Consider the following 15,817-nt stretch of genomic DNA (forward strand, 5'->3'; position numbering starts at 1 on the left):
ACTTGGACCATCATCTGCTGCTATCAAGGTATACAGCAGTGGAGCGAGATCAGAAGTCGAACAGTTGGAATTCGAACCAGTGCTGCATGCAGGCTTAACCCACTAAGCCATAAACCTAGCCCCAACACATATTTTTCATATACTCTGGGAAATTAATTCTTTCATGATGCTCAGTTGAAGCACAGCAAGTGAAAGCAGTGAAAACAGACATTATTAGTTTCTGACAGCAAATCTTAAAAAAACCTAATTTCTGAGCGAAAATTCTACTCACATACTACAGCATGTTACCAAACTCTAACAACATTTGTGATTTTAAGTGCTGGACAGTTAGCACACATCATGTTAATCCTGTCAACCATACCGAGACGAAATATAATTCAATTACTGAAATATTAATCAGATAATAGAGGCTTTTACAGGCTTTTCTGTTCTTTTAATGTGCTATCACTGAACATAACTATGCAGTTTAAAGTAGTAAAAGAGCACATTGAGGGAGCATTCCAATTTACATATAATTAGGTAATTCCCTGGAAATGTCTAATTAATGCCATGAGATCTTGTAACTAAAAATGTGAAGACACACTTTTTAGCACCAAGTATTTCTGTGGGACACTATTAGCAATGGATTACAGCAAGTGTTAAAACATAAAATATGTTGTTACACACACAATCTTGTGGTTTTTTTTTAGAATTTTTGGACTTTTAGCAAATTAGGCAAACATACTGAAAACAAAAATGCATAGATGATAAAATCATAGACAAGATAAAAACCAAGAAATTATACCACATTAAAAAATCACTGTTTATATTAGTTTCCAATTAACATATCAGATGCTGTTTGCTCAAATTTAACTGATTATTATTTGGTTCAAATATTAATTTATAAGGGAGGGCAGCTGGACTCTCTGAAGTACCAACATATGAAGTTTTATGCTTTGTCGTATTGCTTTAAATCATGCACTTTAATTAAGTTTTTACTAATTGAGAAGCCTCTGGCTACTTGTTCTTTCTTTATAAGTCCACAAATTGAGAAGAATGATCTTATTCTGCCTTGTTGATCTGACTCTGTAAACACAATTTATGGTGAATACACTAAATTTCATATGAAAACAAAGGAAATCTAAATTCCTGTAAATGGAAAATGTAAAGCCTATAGTGGCCAATACTATGGCTCAGCAGGCTAATCTTCCACCTGCAAGCACAGGCATCCCATATGGGAGTTGGTTCTAGTCCTACCTGCTTGACTTCCAATCCAGCCCCAGCTAATGGCCTGAGAAAGCAGCAGAGGATAGTCCAAGTCCTTGGGACCCCGCACCCACATCAGAAGCCCCTGCTCTTGGCTTCAGATTGGCTCAGAACCAGCTGTGGCGACCATTCGGGGAGTGAACTAATAGATGGAAGATCTGTCTCTCCTCTCAATAAATTTGCCTTTCAAATAAAAATGTCATCAAAAAAACAAACAACAACAACAACAACAAAAACAGTAAGCTCAGAAAGAGTGACCATCTTGCATCCAAAATACTTGGGACCAGAAATATTGCATATTTTGCAGTTTTTAAAATTTGGGGGTGTTTGCATATACATAATAACATCTTAGTGACAGGACCCACAGCTAAAGATGAAGTTTATTAGAACTTCACATATACTTCATATACATAGCTTGAAGGCAATTTTATACAATTCTTTTTTTTTTAAAGATTTATTTATTTTTATTACAAAGTCAGATATACAGAGAGGAGGAGAGACAGAGAGGAAGATCTTCCATCACATGATTCACTCCCCAAGTGAGCCGCAACAGCTGGTACCGCGCCGATCCGATGCCGGGAACCAGGAACCTCTTCCGGGTCTCCCACACGGGTGCAGGGTCCCAAAGCTTTGGGCCGTCCTCAACTGCTTTCCCAGGCCACAAGCAGGGAGCTGGATGGGAAATGGAGCTGCCGGGATTAGAACCGGCGCCCACATGGGATCCTGGTGCGTTCAAGGCGAGGACTTTAGCTGTTAGGCTGCGCCGGGCCCAATTTTATACATTTCTTAGTGTGCCTGTGTTTTGATATGAGGTCAGGTGCAAAACTTTAGGCCAACACAGTGGTACTCAAAAATGTGTGTATTTTGGAGCATTTCAGATGTCAGATTAGGGATGCTTAAGCTGTACTACAATTTCATCTTCTTTAATTTTAAGAGATTCATTCATTTGAAAGTCATACTTACAGAGCAACAAGACAGATACCTTTCATCTGGTAGTTTACTCCCCAGATACTTGCAATAACCAGGACGAGGCCAGGCTGAAACCAGGAGTTTCATTCAGGTCTACTACGTGAGTGACAGGGCTAAAACAAAGGGTCATCTTCTGTTTCTTTTTCGAGGTCATTAGTTGGAAGTTGGATTACAAGTGGTGCAGTTGAGATCTGAACCAGTGCCCATATGGGATACTGGTACCACAGATGGTGGCTCAACCCACTATGCCAGGTTGGCCAATGTACTAATTCCAAACTGTACTCCCAGAAATCAGGAGAGGAGAGTAACAACAAAGGGAACCTAAGGGAACTTTTATGAAATGATGGAAATGTTCTTAATTTTGGTTGTGATAATGACTGTGACTGCTATATGTACCTATCAAACAGGTACTACAGTGAGGGAATTTCCCTCAACACTCACAAATTCTAACAAAAAAAGTTTAATATTTCAAATAGCATTAAGTTTTATTCATTCTGAATTCACTCATTCTTTTTAAAATGTTTGGATACATACCTGGATGGTGTATGGTACTTAAACTTTCATTCTGCATGCCATTTTCACTTTTAGTCCTATCAACAACTTTCTGACATGGTGATGTTCCTCTATTTGAGTCTTCAATTTCACTTGCACTATGATTTATTTTTTTCACACTACATTTCACGCTGCATGTGTTTCTCCGAAAACAAGGGTCACTTTCTTCCTGCCCAGCACTGGAATCAGTTACAGCTATGCCATGCTTTTTGTTTAGCATCTTCTTAATTACAGGCTTGGCAGAAGAGTTTTGTGAACAACTGTCCATTTCATTGGCTGAAGGGGGAGAAATACAACTGTCTTCTATAGTTGAATATTTCTGCATAAATGCATTTTCATGGTAATGAGGATTAGGTTCATACTTTGGTTTTTCCAAACCAGGAAAACAAACAACAGCCAAGAACCAGTGTGCACTGTAAAAACAAGAACCAAAAAATAAATGAAACTGCTAAATAAGTTATTTCAAAATTTAACTATTTTGGCAATAAACATCAATTGAGATGTTTTAAAGCTTTTGCAAATAAATTAGGAATTTAAAAATTTTTAGTCTACTTCTTAGGATTGTTGAGGAAGAGAATACAGTATCTTGGAAAGTTTTCTTTTTGGATGTCAGGTGAGAGTTCTTCATTCCCTCCTGCCTTTCCTTTCTAGAAAGACAGAATTTAGCCTCAAGATTAAAATGTCTTCTGAATTCTAAGCAGTATAATTCTCAACTGCAAAAATAATTTAGAATTTTAACTGATATCTGAAACTTATACACATATTATAGGATGCTATGTGACATGTAATACATGAACACATAATGTTATTAGCCAATCAGAGTAAACATATCCACCTTTCAAATTTTAACATTTCTTTGCATGAAAACCTGCAATCCTTTTACTATTTTTAAAGAGAAATACAGTAAGTTGTTATTATTGGTAGTCATCCCACTGTGCAAAAGAATACCTGAACTTCTTACTCCTTCCTGTACTTTATTATCTGTTAATTTTCAACATTTTAAAAGTATTTAACATTAAATAACTTTTTCACCATGAATCTTTTTTTTTAATTAATGAGAATAGGAAAGGGTTAGTATTGGTATACTAAAGGCTTTAATGCACATAATATTCATGTTGTATTAAAATGCAGATACCATTATAAGGAAATAATATATTTAGTTGTTACTATAAAACTTCAAAAATTAGTAAACAATTCTAGCTATCAAGCAAGTGGCTCCTAATATAGCTGAATTCAGATAATACAGTTCTTAACAATAACCAGGCATTTTGGGCTAATATTTATGTCAAATTTTTTAGGACATAGTGCTATTTACTGGATGTAAAGAATGGGTTACAGATGTCAGTGAATTTATTAGCCAAGTAAAATTAAAATAGTCACTTGCTATAGCATTCAATAAATGGCCACTGAATGAAAAAAAAAAGAGTATGTTGACATGGATAAAACTTATTCCAAATTCTCATTAATATAAAGTGTTAGCTAGCAGTATCTCTTCAATAGACAACAATGAGTAGAAAGGCCATAAAGACTGATTTCATTTCTAATATTTTAAAGACCAGATGGATAAAGGTTTCTCTTTTTTTTTAAATAAGATTTATTTATTTTTACTACAAAGTCAGATATACAGAGAGGAGGAGAGACAGAGAGGAAGATCCTCTGTCCGATGATTCATTCCCCAGTGAGCCCAATGGACGGTTCTATGCTGATCCGAAGCCGGGAACCAGGAACCTCCTCCAGGTCTCCCACATGGGCGCAGGGTCCCAAGGCTTTGGGCCGTCCTCACTGCCTTCCCAGGCCATAAGCAGGGAGCTGGATGGGAAGTGGGACTGCTGGGACCAGAACTGGCGCCGAGATGGGATCCCGGGCGCATTCAAGGTGAGGACTTTAGCTGCTAGGCCACGCCACCGGGCCCTCTCTTATGTTCTTAATAATTAATCCTCAGTATCTTCTGGACCTACATTAAGTAACGCTAGGGTAGTAGAAAATCCTCTTTTATCAATCCTAGATAAAGTGACTCTAAGTCATTTAGAAATGTTAAGATGTCAAAAAACATGTTTTGAAAACTGCTAAATACAATATGATACTGTGCTTCTTACCTTACAGCTAGCTATATAATCTTAGTCTCCAATACTTTTTAAAAACTATTTTTAGCTATTCCAATATTGGTTAAGCCACATATTTTTGCTGCCTTATCTAAAAATTAGGTAAAAGAATTTTTTTTCTGTGCCTGACTGAGAAAAGAAAGCTGAATCAAATGGTTTCTCCCATTCTCTTTTACTAGCATTAACTTAAAATTACCAGCGGAGGAAGAGACTAAAACAGGCAAACATTTAATCTGGATTAGTTCCAAGTATTAATTTTTTTGCCCCGAGTAACTACTGTGATAACTTAAAACAAACTACTTTTAAACTCATGCTAAACCACCTCTCCACAAGAAGGCCAGCATCACTGATGTTAGTGTCTCTTCAAGATGCAGTGAGACAGATACAGAGGCTCAGAGGAACGAGTCTGTCCTGAAACACTGTGCATATCAGATTACATTTCTACTTAAACTTTAACATTTATTACCTCTTCTTCACCTATTAGGCAGATCAAATGTTAATTTTATAGTAAATTAGTATCAAAAACTCTATTTTGGGAAGAATGAAAAAATTAAAGTTTTAAATTTCATTTGTGGAATCTTGATTTTTTTAAAAATATATATAGCTTTGAAGAAGTTGTCCTTTACAGCTATAAACAGCATTTTGACCCACTCTACCCATTCTTCAGTTGGCTCTGGAGAGAGATAGAGAGAGCAAAAATCTCATAAATTATGATTTTAAATAATCAGAAGTTAGTAAACTGTAAAGGGACTTTTTTGTAGTAAGAAAAGGAAACTAACAAGCACATTCAGAAACTATCCTGACTAGTTGCACGTACTACACAATTACACAAAACACCAATTTCAGACAAGATTATTCTGAAACCACGGCAAAATAAGACAAAGTAGGTCTATCCCATAATTTGTTTAAGCAGAGAAAAAAAACAGGACACAATACCAACACAAAAACCACAAATATGTTCCTTTAATTCTGTATGAGTAAACACTACTTGTTTATCCACCTTAGACCCTTCTTTAAGCCATCAAATCCAAGTTCAAACTCTGTTACAGGTCTTTTAAACACCCTGGAACTGAGAGGCCCTGAGTTGCCCAGGCTGTTATGTTCTCTCCTGTTATACGCTGTAAAGCAAAGTTGTCCGCCCACCTACAGAGTAATTGTGGAACGCATAGGAAAGGGGAAAAAAACGCAGTAGAAGCTCTCAGCTATTGTTGCATAACACTGCCATTATATGAGCAAATGCCTCAAATCAAACAACTTTTCACTATTTTCATTGAGAGTGGTTTTAAACTAAAAACTCAAAACCTTCTGTGAGAGCTCATCGATTTGTTTTATAATCTTTTTTCTATGCGAACTTTGCTAGATAATAAGCACCACCAGTTTCTTTCAAATAACATCATTCAATATTAACTAACATGAGATCAGAAAGGTACCTGGTTCAGTATTTGCCAAATTTACTCATACATGCTACACTGAGAAACGATGAATCAGTATAAAATAGGCATATTCAGCATACATATAACAGATTTAAAAAAGATGTTTTAAAATAGATTTTTATGTCAAAAATACAATTGCCACCACATTTTCTCAAAGAAAATTCATACTCACGCTTCATTAAGGGGTACAAAAATAAAATCTTTCTCAAAAATATCTACATGCCGGGTCCATGTTTTTACTCTCCCGTGTCGCTTCTGCTGTATTCTGTAAAGACATATAGTATAAGTCCTAAAATAACTCTAGTGCTTCAAATTACATACAGTGTCACAAAAACTGTCAAGGCCCAGATATGTAGTTTGAACAGTTGCACAAGATGGTTTAACAAGTGGGGAACAAAACATACGATACTAGTGATACTGGCCTATCACTGAATCTCAGGAGAAACAGGTTACTAAATTCCTGCCTCTGAGAGATCACTTAATTCCTGATACTGTACCATATAAATTCTACTATTTGTTTTTTACAGACTTTCCACTACTTTAATTACTGTGGAAGTGGCATAGAAACCATATTGGGTAGTCTATCAAAGTATCACTTACACTACAAGACAAAAAAAAAAAAAAAAAAAAACCAGCAGGAAATGTGGACATTATCTGAAGGCAGATGAGGCAGGACAGACTAAAACAATGCACAAAATAAATGACTATCATCAATTCTTTTTTTAAAAAAAGATTTAGGGCCCGGTACGATGGTGTAGTGGTTAAGGTCCTTGCCTTGCACCCGCCAGGATCCCATATGGGCTCCAGTTCTAATCCCAGCAGCCCCGCTTCCCATCCAGCTCCCTGCCTGTGGCCTGGAAAAGCAGTCGAGGACGGCCCAAACCTTTGGGACCCTAAACCCACGTAGGAGACTTGGAAGAGGTTCCTGGCATCGGATTGGCTCAGCTCTAGCCGTTTTGGCTGCTTGGGGAGTGAACCATCGGATGGAAGATCTTCCTCTCTGTCTCTCCTCCTCTCTGTATTTCTGCCTTTCCACTAAAAATAATAAAATAAATTAAAAAAAAGATTTACTTATTTTTATTGGAAAGTCAGGTATATAGAGAGGAGAGATGGAGAGAAAGATCTTCCATCCACTGGTTTACCCCCCAAGTGGACTCAATGGCTGGATCTGAGCCAATCCAAAGCCAGTAGTCAGGAGCCTTTTCCAGGTAAAGTGGATGCAGGGTCTCAAGATCTTGGGCCTGCCTCTACTGCTTTCCCAGGCCACAGGTAGGGAGCTGGGTGGGAAGCAGGGCTGCCGGGATAAGAACCGGCACCCATAAGGGATCCTGGTGCCTGCAAGGGGAGGACTTTAGTTGGTAGGGTACCATACTGGGCCCCAACTATCATCAATTCTGAGATGCAAATTAGAAATTGCTCAAGCAGTAGAAAATATATTATCTGCAGTTGCCAAATTTGTAAGACAAGTATCAGTATCGTTATGAACTTATATAGTGAGGACCTAAAAAAAAAATAACTCGGGCCAAATATGTAGAATAGTACCAATATACCTAAAATGTTTATAGGAAAACGGAACCAAAAATTTCTTTTGGCACAAAAATATTTTGAAATCTAGGGCCCGGTGCGGTTACCTAGCGGCTCAAGTCCTCGCCTTGAATGCATCGGGATCCCATATGGGCGCCAGTACTAATCCTGGCAGCCCTGCTTCCCACCCAGCTCCCTGCTTGTGGCCTGGGAAAGCAGTTGAGGATGGGCCAGAGCCTTGGGACCCTGCACCCACGTGGGAGACCTGGAGGAGGTTCCTGGATTCTGGCTTTGGATTGGCACAGCACCGGTCATTGTGGTGAATTGGGGAATGAATCATTAGATCGATGATCTTCCTCTGTCTCTCCTCCTCTCTGTGTATCTGACTTTGTGATAAAAATAAAAGATAAATATTAAAAAAATTTTTTTTGAAATCTATGCATAGGTTTTTTTTTAATGGTAAACACATTCCATGAGCTTTTTGAAGACTCATGGATTTCAAAATTTACTTCTGTTACAAAAAGTTTATCTTCTAATTCTATTTTTTAAGAATAGTTTGAAGTAATCTCAATTTTCTTAAAAGAACCTATTTAAAGCATTAATTCTGGGGCTAGTGTTGTGGCGCAGCACGTAAAGCTGCTACCTGTGGCATGAGCAACCCGTATATCTTGCTGTACTGAGTCCTGGCTGCTCCACTTCCCATCCAGCACTTTGTGAATGTTAGTAGGAGAGCTGCGGTTTGAGGCTAAACTGCTTGGGACCTGGAAGATGCTCCTAACTCCTGACAGGCCCAGCTCTGGCCAATGCAGCCATTGTGGCCATTTGGCAAGTGAACCAACAGATGGAAGAGCTCTGTCTCTTTTTATGCAACCCTACCTTTCAAATAAATGAGTCTTTAAAACAAAAAAAGAAAAAAGTACAAGTGCCAAGGGCCAGTGCTGAGGCACATCAGGTTAATCTTCTGCCTGTGGTGCTGGCATTCCAAACCACTGAGTCCTGGCTGCTCCAATTCCAATTCAACTCCCTTCTAATGACCTGAGAATGCCGCTGTGGGCCTCGGCACCCAAGTGGGAGTCTTGGAACAATCTCCTCATTTCAGGTTTGGGGATGGCCCAGCTCTGGCCATTATAATCATTTGGGAAGTGAACCAGTGGATGGAAGATCTCTCTCAGTCTCTCCCTCTAAGTCTGATTTTCAAGTAAAATACATAAATCCTTAAAAATATACATATATTCACAATTTCTCCTCTTAGATATTAAGGATGAAAAATCTAAAATAAAACAGAACTATCTAAGAATTTTTTTTAACAAATAGAATCATGCAATATTTAGAAAGTACTGTTCTAACAGATCATTTATGAAATTTAGAAAATATTGAGGTATTAGAATATTCTGAATTACTTTAACTTTGCAAAAATACATTAAAATGAAATGATGGTGCCTCATAACAGATGCAGAGGCAGCTGAATATGAACTTGTGAAGACTGAAAACTAGCCTCATTGATTTAGTATGTTTTCTTCCCTGTTAATGAATTTAAAAAACAGCTGTAGACTTTTTCTCAAATTATTCACTCTTTATCTATGGATTCTACTCTGTATCAATGGTCAGCCAATCAATGGCAAAAAAAAACAAAACAAAAACCCTGCACATGTACTGATATGTATAGATTTTTCCTTGTTATCACTCTAAACAATAAGTAATAGCAACTCTGTTCACACTGCGTATTAGGTATTGTGATTCACACATGATTTAATATATGCAAAAATGTTAGTGAGCTATATGCAAATGTTACCCATCATTTATGTAAGGGACTTGAGCATTCTAGTTTTGCTAGCAGCATGTGTCTACTGACTGTGCATGGTTGTTACACAGCTAAACTAAATTAATTACATTTAAAGTTTGACTTACGATAAATTAGTTGTTTCATGATTTCTCCTTTCTCTCTGATTAAGGCGTTTATAGAAAAAAGAACTGAATATATGAATTCGATCGGCTTCTTCTTTCTTGAGTTTTTCAAGCACCAAATATCTATTTTATAAAAAAGAAGTCCAAAATACAAATGTAACAATACTTTCTTTTAAAAAGCAGTTAAACAGTGATCAAATAATTATTAAACAATCATTCATTGCTATTACTTTGAAAGAAATCATAAAACAAATTTTAATTCATATTCTAGACAATGATAATCACCATCATAATCATTTATCTTCAGGTAGTGAAAGGTTGCGACTGACACTAAAACCATGTCTTGAGGGGTGGGCATTTGTAGCAGTGATTTAAAGTCTTTAGCATGCTTATGTTACATATTGAAATGCCGAGATCTGACTGTTGACTCTAACATCATTTCTAGCTTGTTGCTAATGCACACTCTGGGAGACAGCAGGTGACGGCTGAAAACCTGGGTTGCCCCATTTAGTGGCACACCTGGATCTAGTTCTAAGCTCTTGTCTTAGCCTGGTCCAGCCGTAACTGCTTTGGGCATTTGGGCAGGAAACTAGCTGATGAAAGACTTGCTCTCTCACTTGCTCTCCCTTTCTCTTAAATTTATACTTCAAATAACAATTTTAAAACAGTACACAACTTGAAAGATCTATTGAAAGGACAGACACTAAGTTAAATTAAAAGAAGCACATATCCAAGCATTTACAGAGGAACATTATAAAAGTACTACTACTCATTATAGCTAAAAACTCATAAATGGCAAATATTTGTCAATTAAGCAATGGAAAAGTAAAATGTGGTATATCTAATGAAATACTTTCAGCAACAAATAGAAATGAAGCAGTAATACAATTATATAGAAGAACCTTGAAAATCTTTTGTTGAGTGAAAACAAAACCCAGTCAAAATGGGTCAAATAGTGTACATTTTTTTATGCTAAATGTTTATAAAATGCTAATCCAGAGACAGAGAGGAGCTCATTGGCTGCCTAGTGTTGGGGTGGAACTAAAAACACTAAACTTCACACTCTAAGTGAGTTAATTCCACTTTATGTAAATCATACTCAGTAAAGCTGTTACCTTTATGTACTGCTTAATTTTGAACCGTTTAAAGAACCCCAAATGAGTTCCGGACTTCAGGCATTGTCCTGGCCACTGCCAGCTGCTGTGGGATGTGGGCAAATGAACCAGCTGTCGATTTCTTTTTGATTTTCAAATCAAATATGTAAATTAACAATTTGACAAATAAATAAGCCATGAAGACCCAGTCACTAATTACTTTTTATGGAAATAGAAAGGAAAAAGAACTTCTACTGCTGTGTGGTAGAAACAACCAATTAAACCTGCAGGGGTGAAGAATGGCAAATCAGAATGAGACCTGTGTAATCATTTGTCCTGGACCTGCCAAGACAATAACAAGTGCAACTCAAAATCCAATAAATATATGGTGGGCTAGTATACTTTCTATTTTTTTTTTTTAACTTGATGTATATATTTGAAAGTTGCAGTTACAAAGAGAGAAGGCAAGACAGAAAAACATCCATCTACTAGTTTATTCCTCCAATGGCCACAAGGGCCAGGGTTGAGCCAGGCCAAAGCCTGGAGCCAGGAACTTCATCTAAGTCTCCAATGTGGATGGGAGGGGTCCAAGCACTGGACCCATTTCCACTGCTTTTCCTGCGCCATATGTGGGAGTCATATTGGTAGGAGAGAAGACAGGACATGAACCAGGGCCCATATGAGATGCTAGGATGACAGATGTCAGCCTTAACTGCTGAACCACAAGATTTGATCCTAACTTTTAAGTTTTCCCTGGCAAAATACAGATTTTCCTCTCCCGATAAAGCAATCTATATAAGCTGTTTCCCCCCACCACCACCACTTTTTAAAGATTTATTTATTTGTTTGAAAAGCAGAATGACAGGGAGAAAAGGAGAGTGAGGGAAGTTTTCTACCTGCTTGTTCATACCCCAAATGGTTGCTGTATTCCACCCAACAACATGATATCGTTTTATACATTTATGTCAGGCATTTCAGTGGCTTAATTTGTTTAGATGGTATATATAAATCAGGAATGACATAAATACCATTTTAAAAACAGGGGTAAAAATAACTGAAATTGACTATCCTTAATCTTTATATTTTACTTGAAAGTGGTACAGAGAGACAGAGACACAGAGATCTTCTAACTGCTAGTTCACTGCACAAATGGCCCCTATGGCCAAGCTGGGCTGGGATTCTTCCACGTGTGCCAATGGGTGCAGGGGCTAAAAGCTGTGGGCCATCCTCTGCTGCTTTCCCAGAGCATTCGAAGGGGGCTGGATGAGAAGTGGAGCAGCTGGGATGCCAACTGACACTCATATAGGATGTCAGTGATGCAGACAGAGGATTAGTTACTATACCACCATGTTGGCACCTATCCTTAATCATTTTTAAAGATTCAGTTTGGAGCCAGTCTTTTGCTGTAGAAGGTAAAGCCACCACCTGTGACAGAACTATACGGATTGGTTTATTTCTGGCTGCTTGCCTTCATACCTAGCTCCATGTTGATGAGCTGGGATAAGCAATGAAAGATGGCCCAAGTGTTTTGGCCACTGGTATCCATATGAGAGATCTGGATGAAGCTTCAGCCTGATCTGGTGCTGACCACTGTGGTCACATAGGGAGTGAACCAGCAGACAGAAAGCCTCTCCTCCTAAGACAGATCCCTATCTCCTTAAGATAGATTGAGAGAATAAAAAAAGATAGATTGAGAAAGATCTATCTATTTTACACACACACACACACACACACACATACACACACACACACACAGAGACAATTCACACTATAAGACACAAGTCTCCAAAGTCTTATTCATATTGCAAAAATAAAGCCCTAAATCTATGAAACCATTTTCTTTTTCCTCTGTCCCTGGCCTACAAAAACTAGCACTATCCTGTTTCTATGAAGGTGATGGCTTTAGACGCCTTATATAAATGTCTTTCTGTGATTGTTTCAATCGATTTTGAGCAGTATCCTCAAGGTTAACTCATGTATGATGCAACATTTCCCTTTTTATGCTTTTAATTTTTGACTGAGAATTTTTATTTATTATTTGAAAGGTAGAGTTATACAGAGAGGAGAGAGAGAGAGAGAGAGAGAGAGAGAGAGAGAGTGTTTCATTCAATGGATCACTCTTAAAATGGCTCCAACAGCCAGGACTGGGCCAGGCTAGAGCCAGAAGAATGGAGCTTCTCCTGAGTCTCCCATATAGGTGCAGAAGCCTAAGCAACTGGGACATCTTCGGCTTTCCAGAGATATTAGGACAAAGTTGTCATCAGAAGTAGAGCAGCTGAAACTTGAACTAGTGCTCAGAGAGATACGGTGTTGTAGGCAGAGGCCTGCTTTGTGTCTCAGATACGTATCCAGAGTAGACATTGCTAGAACATATGGCAATTCGTTTTTTTTTTTTTAACCAGGTTTTATTTCTTTGATATGTAGAAATACACAGGTGTAGAGAGAGAGAGAGACAGACATAATGAGAGTATATATTTCCTTCTGCTGGTTCACTCCTAAATGCCTGCTGGAACTAAGCTGAGCTGAAGACAAAAGCTAGGAACTCAATCTAGGTCTCCATTATGGGCAGTCTGAGCCATTACTGCTAGTTTACAGGGTCTGAATCCACAGTAAGTTGAAGTCAGGAGCTGCAGCCAGAACTAAGCATTGCATCCATGCAACTCCAACTAAATTGCTTTAATTCACTTTCTTAAATAACCTTTCACCTAGATTTCTACAATGCACATTTATACTCACACATGAATAAGCACACTGGATATAGCTAATATAAACACATGAAATATGAAAATACAAATAGACATATTAAATGTGTCATAGTAAATGTTACAAATGTTACATAGTAAATGACAGTGATTACATTAAAATCAGTTTAACTCTGGGAAACAAAAATATACACTATGATAAAATGTTGGAGTATTGCTACAAAATTAGTTGAAAATGAACTTACTTCAAATAGAAGTCTATAATAACATCATTTAAAAATTCTCCTTCAGTTAGGCAGTGTAGGTCTTCATTAGTTACAGAGATGCCTCCCTTAGCTGGAGGTGGTGGATATACTATCAATCTATAACAAACAAATAAAGAAAAAACAGAACAAGAAACCAAATAAATCCATATCCAAATATGTATATATTTTTAAATGAAATGCAGTGAAACAACACATTTAAAAGCATCACAAATATAAAGGAATTCTCTTACTTTTCTACAGGACCAATAAATATAGTGTGGTTCTCTCCAGCTTCCTCCTCATCATCAAAAAACTGGAACTCATGTTTATTTCTAAGTTGTATTTTAGATTCAAAGGACACCTAGTAAAAGATCGGTTCAGAAAGCCAGTTGAGAAAATTTTCAGTGGAACGAACAAGCACAAGACAAAAATATTTCTCAAAGAGTATTAAAAATAGAAATCTAAATGCTATGTATGCTAACAACAGACACAGCTAAAGAGATACTTTCTTTTTATCTATACCTGGTAAAAAATTTACCAGGCATATTATGCCTCTCAAATTTATGTACATTTGTACTGTCCACATCAACTTAGATTCTGCTATTAAGATTCAAGAAACTTTTAAAAAAACCAATGTGATTTTTTTTCTTACAACAGTGGAGAGCTATGTATGTTCAATGGCTAGGCAACTTGTAAGATGTGGGGGTAGAGGTTAAAGGAACAGAGTCCAAGGAGTTTCAAAGTTACCATAGAGATAAATGAAACGGGGGCCTCAGAGGGAAGAGCCTTCTGGTGAAATGTGAGTCCTTCCCATCTGCCTTTATGACTTCAGTTACTCTTCTTCCACTGAATTAGTGTTGTAGCTAACTCTACAAAAGAAGAATGATTCTTTCTCCCGTTTTTCTTTTTTCCCTAAACTATTGTGAAAATAGCTCCTTTCTGGTGAGGCATTCAACTATCCCAAGAGTGTATCTTGGATACCCATATTTTCTTATCTGTAGCCAGGTTAACATATTTGCTCCTAATTAAGAAATTCAATTGCTATTGTTAACATCTGTATTATTAAACATCATATGCAATATGTCTTACAGTATAGCTTGATGGCCTATGGTTCCGAGGGCTTCAGTAATTACTTGAGTAATTATTCTAGAATAATGATATAAATTTAGATAACCAAGTCAAATAGTATGTATTCTTCAACTGATAAGTGTTGAATTATATGCATATTCTATATATAATAATATATCAGAGACAAAAACACAAACCTAAAACACAGGGTAACAGGAATAAAAGAAAATATAATAACAGTGCTGAAAGAATACATACACTTCTGAGGCCTGTATCAACTACTGGTTGTGTTATGAGTCATCAATCCAACATAATATTTTGATATAAGATGTGTTATAAAGCACATATAAAATAACTAATAGTAAAAGGAGTGGTATTACATTAAGTCATTAACAATTAGCTATTTTAAACTATTTTCAAAATCTTATAAAAACACTTACAGTTTTAATTTTGATTTCTTTTTGCACTGAACTTCCTTTGATACTTTCTTCATAGGTTCTTGTGCAGGCAACAAGTCTACCATTGGCTTCGTCAAAGGGAATTTTTGCAAAAAAGTTGGAAACGTTATTCTTAACACCAATGTCAGTAATGATACTTTCAAATATCATATTTGCTTGAGCATCAAGGCCATTTTGAAAGATTAAAATTATATATTGCTCTTCCAAATCTGAAAAGTAAAATATGAATATTAACTAAAAAAGAAAATAAATCAACAAATAATTTTAACAATTAATTCTTTGCAAGATTTTTGTAAATCCTGGTATAAATGTTCAAAACTATGTTTGGAATACAGCAGATAATCCATAAACTCCAGAAAAAGATCGAGGAGTGTTTCTTGACAATGTTACTTAAGTTATTAAGAGTCGCAGGCACATTACTCTAGCAGCAGTACAAGAAGTTTATTCATTCATATACGCAACTAATATATATCCTCTAACAGGAGCCAAATCTATTTAATAATAAAGATGAATAATTAGT

General features: G+C 36.8%; 1 protein-coding gene across 11 annotated transcripts in view; it reads right to left on the minus strand.

The window, feature by feature from the left end:
• SENP6 (SUMO specific peptidase 6) overlaps positions 1 to 15,817 on the minus strand; it is a 99,234-nt gene that overhangs the window by 10,493 nt on the left and 72,924 nt on the right. For all 11 annotated transcript variants that reach the window (XM_058661322.1, XM_058661318.1, XM_058661313.1 and 8 more), the window contains 6 exons: positions 15,280 to 15,506; positions 14,023 to 14,132; positions 13,772 to 13,888; positions 9,734 to 9,853; positions 6,474 to 6,566; positions 2,749 to 3,179 (listed from right to left, as the gene is read on the minus strand). In XM_058661322.1, coding sequence (XP_058517305.1) covers positions 2,749 to 3,179; positions 6,474 to 6,566; positions 9,734 to 9,853; positions 13,772 to 13,888; positions 14,023 to 14,132; positions 15,280 to 15,506 — 1,098 coding nt within the window. The remainder of the gene's footprint in view (positions 1 to 2,748; positions 3,180 to 6,473; positions 6,567 to 9,733; positions 9,854 to 13,771; positions 13,889 to 14,022; positions 14,133 to 15,279; positions 15,507 to 15,817) is intronic.

Source organism: Ochotona princeps, chromosome 1, assembly GCF_030435755.1.
Source record: "Ochotona princeps isolate mOchPri1 chromosome 1, mOchPri1.hap1, whole genome shotgun sequence".
In the NCBI taxonomy this organism is placed as follows: domain Eukaryota; kingdom Metazoa; phylum Chordata; class Mammalia; order Lagomorpha; family Ochotonidae; genus Ochotona; species Ochotona princeps.